Raw genomic sequence first — 25,782 nt, 5'->3', positions numbered from 1 at the left:
CCTGCCTGGCCAATCTTAGAGCTAGGCTAGCGTCATGGCTGTTGTGGTGCATGTTGATCTATGCACTAACCGGTCAGGTTTGGACAATTCAATTCATCAGAGCCGTCACCACAATCCTTTTCTGAAAGACAGAACCAACGGAAGACAGCAGAGTGGGCGAATAGCACAACACGGAACAACAAAACCAACACAGAACAACAAAACCAACAACACAGAACAACAAAAGACAGGAAAGCATGGTAAAAACACAGAAACAGGAGCATATGCCAATAAGAGGCTGGTGACCAAACATGCACAGCAAACTGTGACAACAGGGAGCCAGGAGTTGTCACTGCACACAGGCAAACTGGAGAAGAAGAGGAGAGAATGAAGAACAGAAACTAACCATTATCACAGCGCCAGTTGATGTTGATGCAGCGTCCGTTGTTGCAGGTGAACTGGGTGAGGGGAAAACATGTGGGGTAGGCTGTGGACAGAACAAAGAGTTGAGACATGTTGCTTATAACTTAAACACTATACTCTGAATGTCAAAATGAGCCGTACAAAGAGCTACAAATGCAGATACAGTTATAGGGCAACTGATGAATTGTGAGAATAAGTGGACCAACCACAGGAAGCGGGCTCATCTGACCGATCACCGCAGTCATCGTCCAGGTCGCATGTCCAAGAAATAGGGATGCAGCGCCCACTAGCACATGAGTACTGATTAGGCGGACAGGTGCGAGCTGAAAGACAAAATGGTGGATAACATGTCAAGAGGGGTGGAGAAAGAGCGAGTGCAATTACCTGAAAGTCCCATATGTGAACAACAAAAAGCCCCTGTCAGACTTTTTGTTCATTTGTATGTTTGTGTACCTGAACAGGTGGTGTTGGATTCGTCCTCATCATTCCCGCAGTCATTGTCCCCGTCACACAGCCAGCGCAGGGGGATACAGCGGTTGTTCTGGCACTTGAATCTGTCGGTGGGGCAAGTGTGCTGGTCTGGAGAGAAGAAAGGATGCATTGAAGGGCAAGACGGAAACAGAGGAAAATAAGACGCTATGCGGGGAGAGGCCAGCGGGGGAATGGAAAGGTGAAGGGAGTGGTGAGATGTGAGGTGAGGTCAGATATTCTAGCTCAGTGATTCCCGAAAGGCTCCACCTGGTGGTACACAAGAGCCTTGCTTAAAAGGCCTAACAACTGTACTCCAACTGGCCAAAGTCCTTAATTTAAAACCAAATAATTATCATTTAATTTAATTTTATTACAGACAACAGTTATTACGTATACATATCACATTACAATGATGTAAAAATGAGTTGTTTAAATAATTTAGAAATATAATTTACCTGTGCTTAGCCACATAGGGTGACGTGACGTTACGTCCAACATAGCATGAACTAGTAACATTAACATTAGCTAAACAGTAAACACCTCGACGCAGTCGGATTCAGACTCTACAGTCATTGATTTTGGCTAGCATTAATAGCTTGCCATGATTAAAGCGGATTGAGTGGAATTTTGAAATGGCTACAAGTAGGGTTGGGTACCGTTCACATTTGAACCGATACTGATACTGACACTGGTACCGGTACTCAACAGTACCTTTTTCGGTCCTTTCTCTGTAATAACAAAGTAATAAAACTTTGTAATACTACTTTGTTATTATTTGTTATTACAGAGAGCATGCTAGGTTAACAGTACATCAGCGGTCGTCAATCAAGAGGGAAAGTGCTCACAAGGCTCTTTGAACTACACTCTGAAGTGAGGATATTTTTACAAGAGCAACAGTCTATTTTGGCTAACCTGCTCTATGACCCACAGTGGCTGGAAAAATTAACCTATCTAGCAGACATATTTTCATGTCTGAATGAGCTCAACGTGGGACTACAGGGAGGCAGTCTGACAGTTTTTGACATGCATGACAAAAATCACTGAAAAAAGAAAAAGCTGCAGCTGCTCGCCATCAAGGTCAAAGATGGGGATGTCTCCGCTTTTCCAATTTTGGAGACCTGTCTGGAGCTAGGTTCATCTGTCATTTCACTTCAAGATACAATAGCTCAGCACCTCTTATCCATGGCAGACCAGTTCACAGAGTACTTCCTGGTCGAGGCCAGGACCAAATGGATCAGAGACCCCTTTTCTGTTGAAATGACAGAAATGCCAGATGATCTGACGGGTGCTGAACAGGAGAAGTTGCTTGAATTATCATTGGACAGCACTCTGGTGCTCTCTGAAAAAAAAAGATCACTTCTTAACTCTTGGATCCAACGAAAGCATGAGTACCCAGCGCTCTCATTGAAGGCTGTGCAGGTTTTGATGCCATTTGTCACAACCTATCTTCATGAGAAAGGTTTTCTGCTCTCGCTGCCACGAAGACCAAGTACTGCAACTGAATGGATGCAGAGCCAGATCTACGTCTTATGCTAACTGCACTCACACCTGACTTTTCGAGTAGTGGTAGTAGTAGTCATCGTCGTCGTCAGGAGTGGGCTTACATAGACGAGGTGGCTCTTTCAATGTTATATTGTTAGTATTTGCAGTGGGAAGTAGTACTTGGGAAATTTGGTTTGGTACATAGTGGTACATGGTCTGAAAGGTTTGGGAACCTCTGTTCTAGCTGTTTTGGACGGAGTTTTATTTTGTCTGGAAGGGGAATATGTCTGCACTTTGACCACAGACAGACGGACAGACAAGCAGACAGAGAGCTTTTCCAGATCCACAGACACTGCTACATTCCTCCTTGCACGCACGCATGCACACACACACACACACACACACACACACACACACACACACACACACACACACACGCACACGCACACGCACACGCACTCACACAACACTCACATGTGCACAGAATTGGTGCGTATAAACACACATTCACTGCACTCAGACTGGGCTCTCATTTCATTCTGGCATCACCAGACTGTCAAATTCAGACTGCCGGAGGTCATCTGACTCAGTACTAACAAGAAGGGCAGCTGTTTTGAAACTATGTTTGATGAGGTGTGTGTGTGTGCGTGTGTACACAGTAACTCACGGCACAGCTCAGGAGCCTCATCGCTGTTGTCCAGACAGTCGTTGTCTCCATCACACTTCCAGCGCTCCTGGATGCAGCGGTTGTTTTTGCAAGCAAACTCCCCGGGCTGGCACTGAGGAGGGGGTACGTAAGATGGGTTGGCTGTGGAAGAGAAGCAGAGGAGAAGAGAAATAAAAAGCATGTGAAAAAGAGGTTACAGAGGATAATAGAGTCTTGAATTACCAAGCTTTGAAACAGAAGGAAAATGGAGGATTTTGTAAAAAAGCACAATTATAAGAAAAGTAGAGACCAATATTTGAATTTTGAGGTGTATCTATTATTTGGTCCAACTTGTACATAAAAAAAATAAATATTATGGGATTCACAAAGGCTTCTATTGGATTACATATTGCGGGTGCTTCTGTTATTGTGTCCATTTGTTCAAAAATTTTAGTCAAGCAGTTCCAATGAGACACACAGTCACACATCTTCTCACATACCAGGAACAAAACCTCGTGTATATAAAGGAGCTAGAATTAATTAGTCCATGAGAAATGCTCTTCATTCTCACACACATCATGCACATACAGTACCTTTGCAGCTGGTGTTGTCAGCTGGGTCTAGTATTTGGTCCTCTGCACAAGCACATTGCCTGCCTCCTGGTATGGCCAGACACAGGCTGCTGCAACCTCCATTGTACACCCGACACGCATTAGAGCCTGTAGACGAACAAACATGACTGTTAAGACATGTAAGTTGGTTAATACAAACACAAATGAGCGCCAATGATTCCTCATGTATGCCCCTGAGCGTCTCTGGACAATCATAATTTCTGGACTAACACCGATGGATTGGTAGTGGATGGGTAGTCTGTATGTGTTATGTTCCGCCCAGTACCTTGCTGTTGCTGAGCGTCGTACATGCGGATTTCAAAGATGGGCGGCCTTTCATTGCGCAGTAGAGTGGCAGTGCCAGTGGTGGTGTCCAACTTGAAAATGCTGCCACTACGGTATTCGTTCCAGAACAAGAAGTGTTTATAGTGGCACAGACCAAAAGCGTGATTCAGTTCCTGTCCTTCATACACCGTCTGGTGATGTGAGAAAAGCAACAAGATGGTGTGTAAGTATGCTTTAAACAACACACAGTGTCTAGAATTACAGCTCAAAACATGCTCAAAGTAATTCATATTGAAGATAAAATGTGATGTTATGGCCCCTCTTCTGTTGAGTTAATTATGGTAAGAATCTAGAGAGTGGTTAGTTTTTAAGATCCCATAACCAAACAATCGTTAAAACATCTGAAAGAAATATCACTCACTCATTTTCTGGGTTATATCTGTTTTATAAAACTTTGTAAAGAAATATTTTGGGGCTCAAATGATTTGGGTATCATATACTTGCTACTGTATAGTCAGTTAAGGGCATTGAAATGTGTGTAAAAAAAAAAAAAAAAAAAAAGAAAAATCAGATCATATATCTATGTGGCCATAAAATAACCTTTTCAGTGGTATTCAGAGTATGTGTGTAAATATTTAGATTTCATTCATTATATATGAACCATGACATTCCAGTTTCTGGAATATAAATTTTAAATAAGAATAACATCATAAAAATAAAATATGACCAAAAAAAGCAGGCCAATGAAAATAAAATATCATCAATTTAACCACAAAGAGTGACCAATATTAAAGGGGCTCAAGCATTGTGATGGACCACCCACCATATATCCACTGCTTTAAAACTCATTCCTTATTAGCTCACTCGCAGCTCGTCTAACCCTGTCAGAATAATCCCCTGCTTTGATTCCACTGAACCGCTCTGTCTCTACACTGCAGTGAAATAATCCTGATGATGGCGAGCACTGACCTTGCGTTCGGAGTTGTTGAGGTGAACCATCTCAATGCGGTCGTAGTAGGCGTCCACCCAGTAGAGGATGCCCTGTGGGATGTCCAGACTCAGGCCGTTGGGCCACAGCACAGTTTTGCTGGTCAGGAACACGTTTCTGTTAGAGCCGTCCATCCAAGCGCGTTCGATTTTGCCTCGCTTGCTTTCCTTAGGGTCCTCCTCCCAGTCTGTCCAGTACATAAACCTTAAGACAAGAAGCGAAATGTGACAGCAAGACAGAGAGAGGAGAATATTAGCTGGGGCATCTTGAGGAATCTCTTGGCATTAACTGAAGCAATGACATTTTATCTAGCTGCCCTAAAGCACACAACACTCATCAGAGCATCCAGCGATCCTCAGTTGATCTACCCACAGACAAACCAATCTGTGTGTCACCAGGTACTTCACGACCAGTCAAAGCACCTTCACCAGAATATGACTGACATTAGCGTTAACATTTTATATTCTCTTTCTCCATCTGACTCTTTCTTTTCCTCCTCTCTGCAAATTTCTCTTTCTCCTCCTCCCTCTTCTCCCTGAGCCTGATTGATTACAGGCATTAGTGGAGGCGAGTGCCTTTCCCCTGGGAAGTGTGTGGACACACATCACCCTGTCACTCGCAATCCAAAGAGCGTGTGCGTGTTTATGAGCGTGTTTCTCAGGAGAGAGACCTGGAGGTCACGTTAATAAGACACATCTGTACACGGCAAGATTAAAAGCTATTTGAAAGGGTCCAAGAGAGATATGCGTTTATGTTAATTAGCTCTTGGGGAGAAATGTGTAATGTAATTTACAAAATGCTCCATCTGTTTTAATAAATAGTGTAATCAAAGGGGAAATTACATTTTGGAATGATAATGGTCAACAACGCAGATAAAAAATGATAAAAAGGCACTCTGCTGGAAATCGTTAAGAGAGACAGACAAGACACTGAGAAAAATTGACACTCCTCGAAATTGGTGGGTAATAAAAACCAACAAACAGCTCAGACACAAGAGATAAGGGACGCTGAGACAGAAGGAGCGGACAGAGATACAAGTTTGCTGAAAGCTGAGTGAAAGAGCAGCTGAATTCTTTCACCTGAGTCATCAGACAGCTGACCCGATGAAACAAACGCCCATCATTATCTCATCACATGTTGCATGACCACTAACAAGCACACACAAAGACATTAATCATACTTCATTAAACAAAGTCTGCATCATTTCAGATGATGCCTAAAGCGCTTCCTGGACTGTGCAGCTGTCAACCGGAATTCTGCGAAGTGACCTTTATCCTCTTCCTGTGAAACAAAAACAACATGCTCGCTCCATCTCTTTGCCCAGCTTACCCGTTTAGAGGATCCACAACAATGGCACGAGGGTGAGTCATTTTTCCTTCAATGAGAGTTTTGCGAGTCTGTGAAGCCTTTTCCAGTCGAGCAACACTGATGGTTTTCTTAGGCCCATCATCTGTCCAGTACAAGTTGTCAGCCATCCAGTCCACAGCTATGCCCTCCACTGTGTGGATTCCTGGGACAAACACAAACTGCTGGTGAGAGGCCTTTTGTTACAGCGCACATACTTATACCTCACTTAAGATTATTTTGATAGTTTTAAATTTAAACCTTGATTTTATGCTGCCTATTGATGCAATATACTGAAAATTTGGCTCTTTTTTAGGAGAGTATTTTTATTACATAAGAGTTTTAAATGTTTTCTGTCTTAAATAGTAGAAAGGAGCCCACTGCAACCCACACAATTCTTCATCTCAATAGGATAGGACTGGATAAATAAAGGGTAAACAGAAAAGATATGTTTCTTTTAACAAGATTTTGAGCTTGTGAAATAATTTCAAAGCCGGTGGTTGTTTATCACCCCTTATAAACATGTGAAATAAAAACTCTGCATGCATTTACAGCAAGTTCCAAGTACAAAGTTTGGCCCTGTTTTTACAGCCAAAAGCTGGGCCAAACTTTGAACTTGTAACCTAAATGCACCTAAATGCATCTGTTTGCATGTGTAACTTCGGTGTCTCACACAGCATGGGAACTCTGAGTTCTGAGTTTAACACATAGTTTTCTAGTTTGAATCTGTAGTCAAAGGTCTTTATGTAATCTCACAGCTAAAATAATTTGTGCACAAATTTAATTTAAACAATCTCAAATATTTCCTACACCTTTAAAAACAGAATTTTTTCACAGGTAGACTTTGAAATGATTTCTGAACATCATTTCACAAGCTCAAAATCTTTTTCGCCCTATTTTGAACCCAGATAATTTTACTCTGTTGAGCTGTCTGTGGCGTCATTTGTGTTTCTCAGATTATCTACCTTCCTTCAGAATTGTGTCCCTCTCAGTTCCATCAATCTTCTGTCGTCCGATGATGTAGCTGGTGGCATCGGCAAAGTAAATGAACTCGCTCTCGGAATGAAAGTCCAGAGCTCTGGGGTTCATCAGATTCTCAATGGGGATCATGTACTCATCTGGCACCTTGGCGTTCATGTCCATGCCCCTGATGACCCCTGGGCGACCTTTACCGTAGACCAGGAAAAGCTCATGCTCGGGTTCTGCAGCAAAACAAGAACACAAAAGGCGCAGGATTCAACAGAAGCAGTTAAGAGTGAAAATCACCTGCCGATATCGTGTTGTTCATTGTTTTTTGTTCGACAAAGAATCAAGAAATTAGTTGCTGACTCATCGCTGCTTTTTTTTCCCAAATAATGTGTATTGATTAAAGAAGTAAATTGCATGCAAGATCAGCAATAGCCCTAAATGAAAATTAAGTGATTTTCAATTATGTCCTTAGAGGCAGCGGGAGAAGAGGAGGGGTTTTGTAGAGTTAGCGGCAGATTGCCTTTAGTTAAATCAACTGTGTCATTTTCAAGGACAGTCTATTCTCAAGAGGCAGATCAATATAATGCTATTATTGGTTGATAGAATATTAAAACACTTCACAGACAAGCTGAATCAGGCTTATGGGGAGGTCAGTGGAGAGCAAGAGAGCCAGACTAAGTTATGGTGGTGCTCAGCTACTTTGTTCATAGCTCTTTCCCAGTCTGCAACCCAGGGGAGAACCACATCTCTGATCCAACCTTGGCTGCCCTTGGCTTTGGGTCAATGAAGCTGAATCACTGTGGCTCCCGAGTTTATACTTATAGTCATGCTGGGAGCTTGCACACATCAGCACTGAATGTGCTGAATCAATGCTTGAAGTAGATGACTCAAAAGAGTCTTTGGACAAGTAGATGACTTATAGTATTTACAGTTTCTATGTTAATCATTTGAAAGATGTGTTGATTTGCAGTAGTTGAAACTTAATTATTCTTTCATTACACAAATAGTCTTACTCACTTTTGCAGGACTTGCCATCGCTGCCCAGGCTGAATCCAGAGCGACAGCGGCAGGTCCGGGTCTTGTGGCCATTTCCCAGCAGACAGATGTCAGAGCAGCCTCCAGCCTTCCCATACTGGTCCACCTCACATGCATGGCTACGCACTGGATACGAAGGAGGAGTGAAAGTCACAAAACCAGATACATCCATATAGTAATCAGCCATGCGTGAGACATGAATGTGTGTGTGTGTGTGTAGTCTACCTGGAGGCTGGCGTCTCTGGTGGTAGACGTGCAGCGCACCTCCCTTGTCCACCCGCGTCACTACTTGGTAGTCTGTGCTGTTGAAGCGGTTGACCTTGATCACGCTGGTCTTAGGCTGCATGTTAGCGTTGTCCGAGTTGGTGGCATAGAGATAGTTTTCAAACACAGTCAGCCCGTACAGGTGCTCGATCTTAAAGAGAGAATGAAAAGTGTAAAAGACGAATGAAAAAGAGACTAAATGAGAGCAAAGGTACTGACTCTCAGGCACTTAAGTCCTCAGTTCACCATTTTCTTTGAGTGCTCCGACCAGTGTGTGAAAGATTTGATGTTGTCTTTATGGGGCTAGTAGATAGTTCTACTTTGTTCATACAGTATACGCATGTCTGGCTAAGACGTTTTACAAAAATGAACTCTTTATGTATTTTGTGAGATTGCACACAGTTTTATATGCTCTGAAGGAGGCTGTGTAGGCTGAAACACATCATTTGAAATGATGTGTTGTGTGTAATGAGCAAACTTATGGGCTTTATTCAGATTATCATCATGTTTTATTTTTTATGGTTAGTTTTACTTTACAAGTGAGAGTTAACTGGTACGTGGCATGAGTATTGTTGCCATGGTTACCTGCCATTTAATGAACCATGTGCACTGATGTAGAATAGTAGTTAAACTACTGTTAACCATTGATGTAAGTCAGAGCAACCATGAAAGTTTCCACTGCTCTCAAAAAATAGAAACCTGTGATGACATTGCTGTCTATTGCAGGAGGCTATGTGGAGCACAGTGGACCATAGAAAGACATACAGAGACACAGACAGTCAGAGAGATATATTAAAGCAGGCTGGTTGTGCTCTGAGTCACCTTTATTAGTTTCAACAGATGTAGCTAAGACAAAATAGACTACCACTAGCCATTAGAGCAAAAAAAAAAAAAAACCTTAAAGAATAGGCTCACAATTTTTCAAGTCTGTCTTAAAACAAGTCAGGTGCCCAAATGATCATTTAAAGAGGTTTTTCTTGCTGAAATCATTCCTCCAATTAATCTTGACCATTATAAGATCCCTTCCTAATGTGCTTTTAATGTAAGAGATGGGAGATAAAATCCACAGTCCTCATTTTGTGCAAGAATTCATTTAAAAGGTTTATCTGAAGCTATTCATCTTTGCCATGGCTGCACTGTAACTATTCAAACCCAACAGCAGAATTGCATTTGCACAAATACACTGAATCTATAGGGTCTCAATTGATAGGGATGGGACACTTTTTCCTAACAAAAGCTCCCTAAGTTTTATTTTAACTTTAAAAGATGTATTTTTGCATTAAACATGTTTTCTATGCAGCTTTCAGAGAGCGTGTAAGGCCTTTAAAAACACATCTTGGCAAAATAGTTCAGACTTGGCATCATTAATACCAACACACTCTATTTCAACTTTTACCTGAAGGATACACATGTACTAATACCTTATCACAGCTGTACACACACACACACACAAAACAAGAGGTTTGTTTGTGTGTGTGCATGTCTGTTCCCTTAGGCTCACTGAGTAAATGAAAGCCATTACTTCTCCACAGATCACAGTAAAAGCCATGGTAACAGCTTTAAGAACCACTGTGCTTCACCAGCACTGCTACATCAACAGCCTTGGTATTAGGCACTATTAATCAGCTGCTTTAATGAAAAGGCAAAAGCTCTCCATCTTCTCCCTGCTCATAACTCACTGGGCAAGAGCGCATTACAGGAGTACACAGGAGAAAGGTGTATTATAGATATATAGGGAACTGTAAATGATATAAAGGGAACTGTAAATGTCTGGCGCCCGCTCAAGTTTTTAGAGCATTACGAACAGCATACATAAGGACAGTAAATTTAAGAGAGATTATCTTTAAGTAGAAACAATGGGAGTGTGGTGTGTTCGGTGCAGTTGTTCTCACCAGCAGGCCTTGAATGATGGTGTGCCGGTTCTTGCCTTCGTAGTCCACCACCTCAATATAGTCCAGATAGGCATCAGCCCAGTACACCAGCCTGCTGACGAGGTCCAGTGTGATGCCGTGAGGAAACACAATCTTACTGTCTACTAGCTTGGTTCGATTCTGGCCGTCCATGTCGCAGCGCTCCACCTTAGGGATCTGACCGTAGTCTGTGAAGAACACCTTCCTACGGAAACATAGGACCAGACCTGATTGAGGATAGCTGGATGGATACATCAACTGATTTGTTAAATTGTTTCATTTTCAGCTAATCTGGCTTTGTAATAGTTGATTCCTCACCCTTATTTCCATCACAAGGAGCCAATAATATTCTGGCATTTCAATGGGTAAAAGAAGACGAGCATCCCTGATGCCAGACAAAAGGCAAGATTCTTGTTTTAAGTCATTGTATTTTTTTTTTTCAAGGACTTATGCTGAACATTTGCTGTTCCCTTCTTTTTGCCATGTGAGGATTTGCATTTATTTGTTTTATATCACTAAACTGAAATTTAATATCTTTGGATTTTTGATTGTTTGTCAGACAAAACAAGATATTTAACTTGGTTTCAGTAACTCTTCTTTACTTTTTTCAAGACCTTGAATTTTGGACTTCTTTCTGAGCATCTGTGGGTTTAAAGGCTAGCACTATTCTGAAAGAACCCATTACCCCACACATTTCCACTGTAAATGTGTTAAACAAGTGGATACAAGTGAAAAACTCACTCCAAACGATTTTTGTGGTGTGACACACTTTGGAAAAACATAAACATTCAATAACTTAAGTTAATGATTCAACGATTCATCAAATATCTTGAGATTTTCTGTCTGAACTAAACTCCACAAAAACCTGCCATAGTGGATAAATTCCACAACTTGAACTGATAGGAACAAAGATGAAGGCCAGTAGAAATATAATGATGTTGGTTTATGTGAATTTTTTACTTTTTTTAGTAAACAGTCAGCATGTGATTTCTGGAAAGCACAAAAAAAAAAAGATTTTCGCTGTTATTTTGTTTTGCTGTTATTGAGGTTTTTCTCATCCTGTAATGACAATGCAGACCACAAAAAAAACAAAAAAAAAACAGCTAGAGTGAATCTATCTTACCTTGTTACTGGAAGAACTGATAAGAGTAGAGGAAATTGCGTGGCATGAAAATGATGCATGTGGCTACGTACAAGCAAATGTGTGCACAAATACACACAGTCTCCCATTTGTGTTGTCTTTTTTTCCCCGAAAAACACACAAGCTTTCAGAACTCACACACACAAACAAACACACAAGCATGCACCACAGATATATACACACTTCCAGGAATTCAGTTGGAAAGTTTTGTCATAAACAAAAGGGCTGAAACAAAAACATGTTTTACACTCAAAACCTACAACAGAACATCTGCACTCAATCACTTCAACATCCAAAACCACCATGTACCCTTTCCCGAATGCAACTTGTTTTTTTCAGTTGGGCAACAACGACAGATGACACAAGTCGGACTCTGGTCCTTCTCATAAGACTGTGAGTTTGCATAAAACCATTTATAGTGCAGGAGGATCTCTGGTTGATAGCACAGATAAGGGTGCCTGCCTCTGTGTCTGAGTATTTTGTACACATAAAGAAAGAAAGACAAAGAAAGAAAGAGATCAAACTGACCCCATGGTGGGGTCCAGGGCGATGCCTTTAGGGTTGTACAGCTCCTGGTCCAGGAGGGTGACACATGTCTGCCCATCCTTGTCACACACGAAGATCCTGTCGTCCACGTCATCCACAAAGTAGAAGTTTCCGGTGAGCCAGTCGATGGCCATCTGCTCCACATCTGGACAGAAAAGCGGGGGTGGGTGGAAGGAGGGGGTAAGGTGGGACACAGGAGGTTCAGGGGGAAGCAAAAACAGTGTTTTCAGTACTTGAGGGATTCATTTTGTAAGCAACTACATCACATTTCTAAAGAGCTTCAGCGTGCGATGTTGTTGTACATACTTGTAGCAGATGGGTAAGAGGTTTGACTCATGGTCATATGATGAACTAAATTAGTCAGCAATACTGAGTAGCAGCCACTTTAACTGCTCTCTCTCTCTCTACAACAGTCACGCACACACATTCACACACAGTCCAGATTTTCAGGTTTGTACTCAGGGCATTTTTCTTGACTGACAAATGAGATGACAGCCAACTCCAATTAGCAAGTGTCTAGGTAATGCTTCTGTCATTCAAAGTCACTCAGACAGACAGAATATGAGACAGGCTGTTTGTTGCTTTGAGGAGTGTGATGTTGCCGTAGCTGTAGCTAAGTGACGATGGGCGTGTGGTTTCATCTGGGTTTATTTTCCTGTGGCTCAACTCAGAGGGAAGACCAGTGCCCCACCCATTGATGAAAATCAAACACCTAGACGCGCGCACATGCCACCATACACACACTTTTTATGGAATATTTACAGCCTGCAGAAGTTCAACGGAGACAAGCCTGGAGAAGGAAAAAAAAACTGGAATACCCCCTGCTCTATCCAAACTGTTCTGAATATGGCACAAGGCCACATACACAGGGTCTGAGTGAAGAGAAAAATAGTGAAAAAGAAAAACACGAGACATGAATATACCCCTCTCCCTGGTTACCTCTTTCCCTCCTCTTCCTTCCTTTCCTCAAACACCAGCTCAGCCACATTGAATCTCAGCCAAGGATCAGAGAAAGACAGCTATTGTTAAAGCTGAAGCAAAGGGAGATGTGAGGACAGAATGATAAATTTACTGTAATCTGTGTTAGAAAGTAACTCAGTATATTTACTCAAGTACTGTATTGAAGTATTTTATGTCTAGTTTCTTTAAGTTATTCTATTTTATGTCCCTTTTATGTCACTTTATAAATTTACTTCACTATATTTCAGAGGGAATTATTGCACATTTTACTGCACTACATTTACTTACAAACAGCTCCTTACTTTTCATGTTAGGTTTTTAAAAATCTATAATGAGCATATAAAATATGATGACTTGTTATACAGTAAATTAAGATGCTCAACAATATAAAAAAATTGCTCCACTTTGACCAGCTACTACATCAAATTATTATTATCATGCTTATAGTACAGAATGCATCGGTAATAATATAATACATAATAATATGACACTGACAGGAGCTATTCTGCCTGCATAGGTAGTGCTTTAACTGTTGATACTTCAAGTGCAATTTTCTGATTGATGTTTACTTAAAACCGCAATGAGTGATTTTTTTAGCCACTTGGGAGCAGTGGAAACAAGCTGCTGACACTGACTTATAATCACCTTTTAAGAACTTTCTGGCAAACACTTGACTATTTAGACATCCAGTTGCTATGGACAACATTAGCATTCATTTGGAGTCGTGTTTCTGTCCACCTGACAAATGCAAATCCAATATTCCCTCTCTTCTGACTCTGTTTTTTGTCTCCAATAACTCAGATAATAACTCCTGAGGGAAATATCTGGCTCTTTAGCTGCTAAATGTGTCACTATGTTCACCAGCTAGTTAGAACTTTTTCTGTTTTCCATTTGGTGCTGGTAATGTACAGCAGGTTTTAATAGCTTTTTTTCATGAGCACAGCTTCCTCCTCTGCATAGCTGAAAGAAACTGCAGAGTCCGGTGATACTTCCCAGTGGGCTCATCACTATGAGCAACACCTTAAGAAGTCATGTGATCCATTGTTAATATGGAAATACTAATTATAGCCACTTGAAGAAAATCCAATTTTGAATCCAAGAAGTTTTACATTGCGGTTTTGCTTACTTTTGCTTAAAGGTGCCCTGTGGAGTTTCTGACGTCTAGTAGCGCTACAGACCAGTTTTTTATGAGTAGGTCCCATTTTGTTTGTGTCTTGTCTGGACGCACATGAACGTACACGCAGGTGATTAAATACAAAGTCCTGCCAATGGTTTCATGCTTTTCCAATGATCTGCAGGTGGTTGTAATGTGCCAAGAAATGCAGCAATAAGCCAGCAAAGGCAGGGAAGCAGAAGACTAAATGGAACTGCATTTATATAGCGCCTTTCTAGTCTTATCGACCACTCAAAGTGCTTTACAATACATTCACCCATTCAAACACAAATTGATACACTGATGGCAGAGGCTGCCAAGCAAGGTGCCAACCTGCTCATCAGTAGTGATACAGAGCTTCCTATCCAAAGCACCCCACAGTGTTTCTATGCTCACCCATTCAAACATGGGCTCAATTTGGGGTTCAGTATCTTGCCCAAGGACACTTCAACATGCTGACTGGAGGAGCGAACCACCAACCTTCTGATTAGTGGACGACCTGCTCTAACTCTTGAGCCACAGCCGCCGCCAAAGCTCGTAAACATAAGTGTAAACAATGTAAGATTTTAAAAACTTGAAAAATTGGCTTTGCAAATGTTTTATGAGAAAGAAACATAACTTTTGTTTGTTTACAAGAAAACTCCACAGGGTACCTTTAAGTAGAGGATCTGACTGCAGTACCTTCACGTATCAACCTGGAAGATGAAAACTATATGTCTGCATATGAGTGAGCGAGTGAGAGAGAGAGAGAGAGAGAGAGAGAGAAAGACGAGTGGGGAGGAGGGCTTCACAAACCACAAGACTTGTATTTTCACAGCTGCCATGAGCCCTGCTCTCTACAGAACTATCCTCACACACACACACACACACACACACACACACACACACACACACTGACACACACACACATACACAAACACTTCAGATATGGGGCGAAAGTCGTGCTGCAGGGGTCCTCGGTTATGCGGTGCTCAGTGCTAAGGGTGGAGGTCTAATGTGGTGGTATGTTTACCGGAGTGATCGGGTCACTGTGCTGATTTAGGGGAGACCAGAGAATCTATTTCTCCAACCAGGGAAGAAAAGCATGGGTGGGGGGAAATGACGAAGCAGATTCCTCGGCATGAAAGCGCAATTAAAGTGCGCCCAGTGAAAGCTTACTAGCTATGGACCAATAAATCTGACTGTAATTCCAGAGGAGTCTTCTGTGTTTAGAAGAAACTGACACATTTTTCTGAAGAGGTCAACTAGCAAAGGGCGGACGGGCGGGGGTGTGGAACTCGTTCAAGTGTTTTTCGGTTTTGAGTAAAAGTGGAAAACGGATAAAAGAAAAATGCAAAGGGACGGAGAGGAAAGGAAGAAAAAGTGAGAAAAAAGCAAGAAGACAGAGAAAAGAAGCAGGAGGGAGAGATCTGATTTCCACCAGGGAAACTTGGCCATTGTGCAGCATTTCTGAGGTTTATGGGAATCAGGGGCCGTATTCCCAAAGGTGCTCTTAATTTTTAACACAGACTTCTCTGTTTAAATGCTTCCAGCTGCCCCACAACACACTGATTCACAGATTAAGCAATGGATAAACAAAGGAGGGGAGAAAAGAAGAAATTGTGCAATATTCTAAAAGTGTGCTGAAAGCCCTGAAAAAAAATGTCGTCCGCTCTCTGACACACTCTGCTCTCCATTTTCCTCCACCTCTGCGGAACAGAAATGGCTTCAGCATAGCCTGAGACTTTTCTACAGTATCTCCTCCCATTCTCCTTCCCTGTCTCCTCCTCCGTGCATCATCCCCCTATCCCTCCCCTTTGTCTGTTCCCCAGAGGTGGGAAAAACAGTCTGGATTCATTAAGTGCAGCTCTGTCTGTCTGAAACTATGCTATAAAAAAACAACACAGCATAATTAAAAAAACAGACCCGGCTGCCTTCTTCATTTTTTTTTTCCCTCCCTCTCTCTGAACAACTTGTTTTTAACGTGGTTTCCTGATCACCCTCTCTGCTCCCTTCTGTGTGTAAGAAAAACAACAGACAAGTGGATGTCTACATAAGGTATTTAAAATCCATACTAAATGGAGCAGTGCTTGGCAGTGTTTTGCTCTTAATAGGTATACATAGGAGCAGAAGTTGAGGACATACATCTTCACACTGCTCATAATACACCACTAACACAGGGGATCAATGGCGTAAATGTATCAGTATCATTACTTTTTAATGGGGCAAATATTTCTTTGATACCTCTGAACTTTCACTTTTAAACTATGATTGCAGCTTGAACACCCACCCCTCGTGCAACCCAACCCCCACTTCCCCTCGCCAACCTCCTGCACTCCATAACACTCCCTCAAGCATCTGGCGAAGGCGTCGCACCAGAAACACAGGCAGGGGGAGAATGGCAAAAAAGACAACAACTTTTGGCTCTAAATGTGGTTCTGTTAAGATTCACGAGGGCTATATGAGAACATAAAGTGGATGATTTATTCAGGTGACAAAAGGGTACACTAAAGATCGAAATGTATTTCATAGTTCAAGGTTAATGTGTGTGAGGGGGGGGGAAAGAGGAGAGAGAGAGGTTTAAAGCCGAACAAAGTGTTGTGAATGGAGAAAAGATTTGAAAATGTGCTGACTGGCTTGCCTTTTTAACAGCACATGACCTCTTAAGGAGATTTCAGGCCGGTGTCTGTGCTGAACGGCGCACTGTTAGCTCACTGTGCAGGGGGAGCAGGTACTGTAGCTCTTAAAGTACAAGCAGGGAAGGGAGGCTTAGTGACAGCTCTGGGATCAGCCCTCCTGTGCATAGCGTGGAGCATCAGCGCCTGCTTTTTAGTGAACTTAAATCCATCTCGGCTTCATTTCTAGGTTTCCCCCAGGGAGAGTTCTCAGCTCCCATACGTTGCCTCACATTCTCATGCTTTGGCTTGCTTATAAAGATAATGCTTATCCTTTTTTTGGTTTTCATTTATTTTCACCTGGACTCTGTGTTACTGTGCAACCAAACGTGTCCTCATATCTCATTTACACACTTGTTTCCAGCACAGCTCATTTAGAATATGCTTTACGTAATAGAAAGTAATGAGAAACACTGGGATAAAACGAGTTGTCGGAGTGCTTCAAAGTAATTAAAAAAACAAGAGCAAATGTTTAAAATACGTTATGTTTGCTCTGCACATTTTACAATCCAATTTTCATCAGGATTTTTGTTTTACTGAGCAGCGAATAAATATTGCACAGATTATTTACTTTAATATAAGATAAAAGGGGCATCAAAAATGTTCTCTGTTTGACGCTGATTTTGAGCGACTTGTATAACTAGCGATGACAGGAAACAGGCACTGTCAAATATAGAAGGAGAGTAAATAAGTCTGTTTTATGAAACTTGGGAGTAGCAACTGGGACTTGGAGAAAAAAATAAGGAACGTATGAGAGCGTGAGGGGGGGTGGAGTCACATCTGGACAACTCATCTGTGGCATACTGAGGTCATGAGTCACTCCAACCACACGCGCATCATTTCCTGTATGTTCACCCCTGCCATTGGTTGCTCCTGGCTCCTTCCATGTTGACTGTAAGCATAAACCTGCTCCTCCTATTCTGTCACTCTCACACGCCAGCAGCCTGTCCGAAAGATCAACTCGGCTGTCTGGGCAGTCGCTCCAGATTATAGACTGGAACAGATGAGAAAAATCTGCCCTTTTGTACTGTATATTTTTTTTTTATGCCAAGCCTGCTGTTTGGGGTCCTCTGGGGTGGTCAGAAGACGCAGCCCGTCAGATATTCCAGACATCACCTGTGCAAGTCATCATAAATATATAGTTTTATACTTTTTCTCATGTTTTGTGTCTAGCACCTGTTTGTGCGTCAGATGTACAGTAGTTTTTATTCTGCAAGACAGACACAATTTTTTTCAAAAATGCATTAATCATTTGGTCCGTGAAATGTCAAAATATGTCCACAACTTCCCAAGATGACATCTTCAAATGTCTTGTTCTGTCCCATAAACAGTCCAAAACCCAAAGGTATTGAGTTGAGAGATGAGAGAGACGATTAACTGATTATCAAAAAAGCTGCAACACCATGACTGAATTTTCTCTGTTTTTGACCAAAATGCCTTCAAATGGCATCTCTAAGCCTTTTTTCTCATCTCATTAATACACATACTGACATATATAACAGTTCAGAGTTGAGCTGAAAATACTGATATTTTTACTCGGACACAGGAAGTGCAGTGTCCTTCAATTGCTTCCTTATTTCAGCAATAGAACTCCCATCCTTCATCATCGGTCATGCACATCCTGTCCTTGCTCCACAGTGCAGCCAGTTCTCCATTTTGTCTGTGTGTGTGCGCACACATACTGTATGACTATCAGTGTGTGTCTGCATATGAGCACTGCAGTGTGTGTGGGTGTGTATGTGTGTGAGGGGACAGGCGTGGAGAAGCATGCTGAGGCAGCTGGAATTTCCTGCAAATTCTTCTGGTCCTAAAATTGTTGAGTCCAACATGAGCTGAGGTTTCGGTTACAGCTGCATGATTATAGCAACAGTGATAATGATTATTCTTTTACTGTTCTGATCATCATTATTACAAACAAATACATTTTTTTCCTCTAATTTAAAGTTTCTATATCAACATGGCACCGTTTCCTTAATTTTGAGATGGATGCTGTGATGTCATTGTTCCTGCATGAGCCTGATGGATTAAGAGACTTTCTGTATAATTTGCTAATAACAGATGAGGCGCTTCCGAGGCTCAAAACAGGCAGAGAGGTGCAGCGGGCTTGATCTCCGTCTTATTACTGTGAGGGACACCAAAATGCCTCATGCATAATTTTCATTGTTCTGAGCTTGTCTGATATCATCTGGTTTGAAGTGAACATATTTCCCAATGACAGCTACGCTTCATTGTGCGTGCATGTGGAAGACAGAGCTGCCTGACTGTCATCATTCAGTCTTTTCATTTTCTCTGAAGGTCTGCACTGAGAAAGTCATTTCTGCCATGTTAATGCATTCTTCAGTCACATGGAAAAGGGATGTGAGCGGGGACAAGCCGCTGCACACTGAGTGGATGTGACTGGACACAGTGCTTGTATATAAGAAAAAAAACAGAGAAACAGAGTGGAGAGGAGTAAAATTAAGCTGTATGATTCGATAAAATCTTTTCTGAATTACCCTATTATATGTGTTTGCCGGTCAGATGGTGGATCATGGAAATAATCAAAAAGAATATGAACATAATGAGTGAGTGAGTTAGAAATGTAATGCTATTTTGATTCAAGGGAAAGTCCTTACAGATCCCTTCTAGACATGTTTTAAGACATATAAAAATGTTCTCGCTTTGAATCATAATTTGTGTTTGATGTGGTTTTACCATAAAAAAGTTCAATTACCTTGTTCTTAAAATGACAACTACTCCTTTCACCTGATTAAAAATGTCAGAATCTATTAATATGCAAATATTTTTCATTTCAAAAGTTTAACTACTGGACACAAGATGTCTCCTACTTCACTGAAAAGTCCATTCTCAGTGTATGTGCACTGGAGGCTTTTCCACATAACACTTGTGTAGGTTGCATGAGTAGGAGTGTGATGTCATAAACCATGCTTGCAGGGTGCACGCCTTTAACTCAGATTTTCAGTAAGTACAGAGAAACTTTCCACTTTCCGTAGCTAAATGTGAAACAGCCTTCTAGTTTCAAACTCTGCACATACATAATTTTGCACAGTGATGCTCAAACATCCAAGTGAAGTAGTAATGAGCAAAACACAGTTTTGAGTGGAGGGGGGCTTTAAACTAATATTTGTATACAAGTACAGCAATGCACGTACTTATACACCAATAAAAGACATGATAAATACAATGATGCAGTCCTTGTGGTTTTGTGTTGGTGAGTGTGTTGTATCTGTGTCCACTTCTCCTCTGACTCACTGAAGAGAAGCCATGACACTGCTAGTAATGGGAAATTGACATGGAGGCTTGTGATTTGCATGATGTCAACACTCTCGCATACTCAGGAGTGCGCACGTTCATGTCTGCATTCATTTATGTTCAGCCTTTGAGTTTCACTTTTACAGGATAAAAGACTCTTTGGTGTTTTTTTTAAAATGAAAAAAAAAAAAAAACACCACAGCTACGGAAAAACACAGCAGCATTTAATGGTTTCCCATCCCTGACTCACAGGCTGTGCACAAGTATAAAGACACTTAAGAAATAGTGTCTATACCACAGGAATTGATGCTCAGCTATGTTTTGCCTACATTTTTGTTGACTTGTTTACATTTCACTTAAAAAGAAATTAAATTTTATTTTTAAGCATCCCACATTTGTACATGAATAAACCTCCCTAGACAAACTAGCCCAGCCCAATCGCATGTGCAAACAAGACAAAATCAAAGCTTGAGGGTTAACTGAGCTTTTCTAACACTATCTAATGGACGACAAAGACCATGAAGGGACCAAAGCACAGGATCTGTGTAGTTAGATAATGACACAGTCAAACCTTCAATTTCTATCAGATTTGTTTCCAGATATGAACGAGGCCCAAAACAGATCTGAAAATACCTCATTCCCAAGCAGGTAGCTCCCAGTCTGAAAAGTGAGGCCATTTAGAATAAAATAGATGATTAAGCAGCTATGCTTTAGGACGTGGCTACCTTGTGATTGACAAGTTGCTACCATGGCGACAATGTTGATTACGTAATGTAACCATGGCGTAACCATGGTTCACAGAGTATATAGCGTAGCTGCTGCTATTTTACAGTGTGTTTTCAGTTCATGAAAGTTAATTGTAACATTTTGGTTGCCTAAAAAAGTGTTGTTCAGCATTTGGATGTACTAAAAGACCCTCTAAGGAGTCAGCTGCTCAGTTTTTCTGGCAAGTACATTTTGTTTTAATGGTTTTAAGCCTGTTTTTCGCTAGCGAAAATTATCATTAGCATTAGCATTATCACAGTTAAATAGACTGTAAATGCACAGTGCTAACCAAGCTAGCAGCTAGCATGAGGGTCAGCTCCACCCTCTCGTCCAAATATGGTCACTTCTGGCTCCAAAATCAAAGATGGCAATGGTCAAATCCAAGATGGCACCAGTCAAATTACCAAACTCGAGGCTCCAAAACAGCAGTCCACAAACAAATGGGTGACGTCATGGTGACTATATCCATATTTTTTTAGTCTATGCTCATTCCACATCCTTTATCTGTGTTTATGTCCATGACACCCTACCTGCCACCAGTGCAAAAACAGGGAGCCACTACCTGAGCTGATTTTACCTGACAATATCAAGGCTAATGTCTAGTGAATAAAGTTTGGATGTGTTTTTGAAGTGTATGTTTGTTGGACGAAACATGTACCCAGCTTATTTAATCATGCCAAACTCCTCCTGCTGCAGGAGCTGAAGGAGAAATGGACATCTGCTGTGCTGCTTTTTTTCTGTACCTTCATCTTTATGCATACTACTGTACAAGCATCACATCGATGCTTAATTTTTACCAGACCTGCATGCAAAATGGAAGCATGGAATACATTTTTTCTCAGTGAAATGTTACAGAAATACAGAATTCCTCCTCCTTTTTGTGTATAAAGCAAGAGAAAAAGTGTCACTACTGTTCTTACAGGATCTAATTGAGCAAGTTCACATCACAATGGGACAAAAAGATTCATTGTGAGTGATGTTGTACAAGTCTGAGTTTTCCACTGCATGTACAAAAACAAGCCTACAACAAAAACTAGAGAATTTGGCTTGAAAAAATCATGAGATGTTTGACAGACAGCTGTGTAGCCACAGGTGCTGTACGGTGTTTTCTTCCAGCCTTTGTGCTGTTGCAGCACTGGCCACAGGAGCTGATAAAAATTGCAGTGGAAATTTGCCTCGTACGTCGCCTCGAGGAATAAAATACCCAGAAAAATTACAATACACACACACACACACACACACACACACACACACAAACACACACACCCACGTTGCTTTGTTGTAGTGTGAAGCAGCTGTTTCAGCTGTGGTATTATGCATGGAGAGCTGGGCAGTAAGCTTCTGCTGTGTACTCAGATCAAATTGTGCTGAGCTCTGAGAGCCAGTGCTGCTGTACACTATATGCCAGTAGAAACCATTACAGTGTTGGAAACCATTACAGTCTGGTACATTAAAAATGTACCAGAGTGAAGTTGCATTCTGCCTTGGTGTACTCACGATGCAGGCTGAGGGAGATGTTGATGACTCTCTCCTCTGTGAAGCTCTTCAGATTGGGGATCTTGGCACATTTGAGGTGTGTGGATGCGGGGGAGTCTCCTACATGGATCCAGCAGACAGTCTCCTGGGCGTACAGGAAATCCATGGCTGTGGTCTGTTTAGTGCTCGTGGACAGCAGGCTGTGGACTGTGGTGCCACTCAGGGAGGTGGCTTGGATGTTCTGGGAGTTGGCGATCAACAGAACAGGCAGACGGTCTACTGGCACTGGAAAGTAACGTGGACATAACTAATAGTAAACAGGAGGAACATGAACAGAACGTTTGTACAGTCTCAGTCAAACTGCTGTCTGCTGGTACTTACCATTCTTGGCCTTGCAGGAGCGGTTGTCTGGCTGGGACAAGTAGCCCTCCACACAGGAGCAGGTGTAGGAGCCTTCAGTGTTGGTACAGGACTGACTGCAGGTCCCGTACACACTGCACTCATCAAAATCTGAATCATAGAAACCACACATGGTCATACTGTTCAATTCAGGCATTGAAAATACCAAATTCTAGTTCAGAAATGAGTGCAAACAGAGAATAAAATGAAAACGTGAGCAGATCCACAGATGGGATAAAAAAAAATTAGAAATCTGTGTCTCATGCTCAGTTTTCATAGAGCGTTAAATATTTTATTGGTTCTTTGCACAAAATGACCATTATATCAGTGAGGTTTACAAGAGTTGCTCACCAACACCAGTCATTCCTCTGTAACCTAAATACCTGCTAAGATCTCGAGGTGTCTTTAATACCCACTGTGTGTTCTGCACTTGGTTTAGTTTCTCAAAAACCAGAGTAAACACTGGTGCAGCTTTGGATGCTGAAAGAACTTCAGTGCTGACATGGAGTTACAGGACAGATACACACTTAGAGGGGACCTATTATGGTCATTTCCAGCTCTAAATTTTTATTTTTGGATTTCACTAGCGTAGCTTTGCATGATTCACAGTTCAAAAACCTCCTTATTCATCTTATACTGGCCCTTTATGCAGCCCCTCAGTTCAGCCTCTGTCTCTTAACTGGCAGTCTTAGCTCCTGTCTCTTTAAGGCACCTCTCCCAATGAGCCCACTCTGTTCTGACTAGCCAGCTTTCCGGGAAGCCTGCTGAGGGGCAGCACGTATCAGAGGTTTGTTAAGTTACTGCTGATGAAAACACATTTCCTGCTTTACTGCTTCATATTAAAAGTTTTTAAATGACTAAATAACGGGAGACTATTATTGTGAAGAATTTACAGGAAATGAAATGTGTTCCTCACCAAATTAGCAGAGCTTTGTTAGCAGCACCAAAAACCAGTCGACACAACAAGATATGGAAATATTTGGAGTTCTCTGTTCAACGGATCAATTGGAAATGATGCAGGGAGGAATAGTACAAGGAGAAACAGCCACAGTGAGGATGATGTTTGATGAAGAGCTGGAGATGACCAGTACACTTCCAATAGGTAAACTCCTTTACTTTGCTGTGCTGTGTAATGGAAAAACACCCACAGCGTGCCAGCTCGACTCAAGTCATGGCTTGGCGTGACTACCCCCAAAACAATGGAAAAACACTATAATGTTAGCAGAGTGGAGCAGTGAACTCGCACGCTGTGTGTGGAGCAGATGACCATATAAAGAAATCTGTCGTGAGCTGACGTCTGCTTAGGCTGAAAGTAGAAAAAACATTGGAAACCGAGTGTTCAGAGCAGTTGGAAGCAGATTCTTTTTGCTTTCAGGGATTACTTCTACATACGTTTACCTCATTATTTGACACTGTCACATCCTGCCTGGACTCTCTGTTTGTTTTTTGGACTCTTTGTGTTTTTGTGTTCTTTGGGGTTTCCTGTGTTACACTTCTGTTGTCAAGTCCTTCTAGTCATATGGTTTTGCTTGTTATGATTTGAGTGGTGGGTTTAGAGAACTGCATTATTAGTTGCTTGTAGTGTTGTGTGCTTAAGATTATGTAATTCTGGGACGGTTTGATTTATGCTGGTTTGTGATTTAGAGTATTGTGTTTTCTGGGTTTTGGTTTTCTGTTACTCTGTGTTTTCCTTGTGTGTTCATGTACTCCTCCTTACACCTGCCCTGCATTCGTCCTCGTTAGACCTGCCCTTGTCTCAGTGTTCTTCCTCAGTCTGCTGTCACCTTCACACCTGCCCTATATCAGTCTCGTCAGCCCTGCCCGGCTCCCAGTGTCTTCCCAGCCTACCAGCTCCCAGCCTACCCTTGTGTCTTGTCACTTGTTCCTCATTGTCTGATTAGTTTAGTTTGTATTTAAGGTCTGGTTTTCAAATGAGTTTTGCTGGATCATTGTTCTGTTAAGTTTGCTCCTCTCTGCTCAGCCAGCTTCTGTTTTGCCTGACCAGACCCAAGAATAAAGAAGGTTTTCTTCAACCCTGCATTTCGGTCTCTGCATTTGGGTCCATTCCTGCTAATCCACATGACAGACACTTTGGCCACGTTTAATATGAACATCCAACATTGTAACATTATATATATCTGACTGAAAATAAGGAAAAACATAATAGGTCCCCTTTAAGCTCCTGTTTTTTGCTGATGTAACATACCATACAACATTTTACACATGTCCAGTGGTATTCTTATCCTGCTAGCTGTTTCATTATCACCTCATGCAATGCACAACGATGAATCATCTATTTTTACATTGAGACTCCTTGATTATGTACTTTCAGCACATGCAGTACTTGACCAGGCCAGAAGCCAGCCAGTGAATAGAGGAACTCACCTTTGCATGTCTTTCCATCTGTGCTGATCTCATAGCCACTCTTACAGTAACAAGCAGGCCCTCCTGGAGTCACCCCACAGTTTTCCTGACAACCCATGAGCGAGCAGTTGGATATAAACTCTGAAGAGGGACAAAGGAGGGGAGGGGGAGAGAAGACAGTAATGAGTTTTTGGCACTTTGAGGATCACCGAAGACGTAAGGCGAATAGAAACAAGGGAGGGGCATATTCTTTGTACACAGGAACAACTGTCCATTAAGGCACAAGTTGTTTGTTCATGTTTTTTATGTCACTGATATTGTTATTCAGTTGAAAACACTGCGCCAGTGGTTCTGTGCATAATTACGTAATAATCCATCCAACATACCACTAAAAACCCACAGATTATACTCTGATCATTCAGGTTTCATTCATCCTGTTGGATTCTATCTGGCAGAAAACACAGAGCTTACAGCATGCCTATAAGGTGTTGCTAAAGCTGCCATTGTGCACTTTCTGGGGAATATTAACAACTCAGCATAGTGCTGAAGTGCATAAATAATTGATGTGTATGGCTAAATTGTCAAACTAAGGTCTCTGTGGCCAGGATTCTCCCTCTGACAATGAGGCACATATGCTGAGGTAAAGTATAAAACATTCAGAGTCA

At 41.7% G+C, this 25,782-nt stretch overlaps 1 protein-coding gene across 2 annotated transcripts in view; it reads right to left on the bottom strand.

The window, feature by feature from the left end:
* The window catches only part of LOC121894735 (low-density lipoprotein receptor-related protein 1-like), a 98,693-nt gene that overhangs the window by 39,140 nt on the left and 33,771 nt on the right, over positions 1-25,782 (bottom strand). For both annotated transcript variants that reach the window (XM_042407546.1, XM_042407548.1), the window contains exons 4-19: positions 25,139-25,258; positions 22,736-22,864; positions 22,376-22,639; positions 12,077-12,239; positions 10,390-10,612; positions 8,459-8,648; positions 8,216-8,359; positions 7,195-7,431; positions 6,215-6,395; positions 4,867-5,089; positions 3,899-4,088; positions 3,595-3,720; positions 3,023-3,163; positions 856-981; positions 609-725; positions 386-466 (exon numbers count right to left, since the gene is read on the bottom strand). In XM_042407546.1, the coding sequence (XP_042263480.1) occupies positions 386-466; positions 609-725; positions 856-981; positions 3,023-3,163; positions 3,595-3,720; positions 3,899-4,088; positions 4,867-5,089; positions 6,215-6,395; positions 7,195-7,431; positions 8,216-8,359; positions 8,459-8,648; positions 10,390-10,612; positions 12,077-12,239; positions 22,376-22,639; positions 22,736-22,864; positions 25,139-25,258 (2,655 nt within the window). The remainder of the gene's footprint in view (positions 1-385; positions 467-608; positions 726-855; positions 982-3,022; positions 3,164-3,594; positions 3,721-3,898; positions 4,089-4,866; positions 5,090-6,214; positions 6,396-7,194; positions 7,432-8,215; positions 8,360-8,458; positions 8,649-10,389; positions 10,613-12,076; positions 12,240-22,375; positions 22,640-22,735; positions 22,865-25,138; positions 25,259-25,782) is intronic.

Source organism: Thunnus maccoyii, chromosome 3 (assembly GCF_910596095.1).
Source record: "Thunnus maccoyii chromosome 3, fThuMac1.1, whole genome shotgun sequence".
NCBI classification, from domain to species: Eukaryota; Metazoa; Chordata; class Actinopteri; order Scombriformes; family Scombridae; genus Thunnus; species Thunnus maccoyii.
This window is presented reverse-complemented; position numbering and strand designations above follow the sequence as displayed.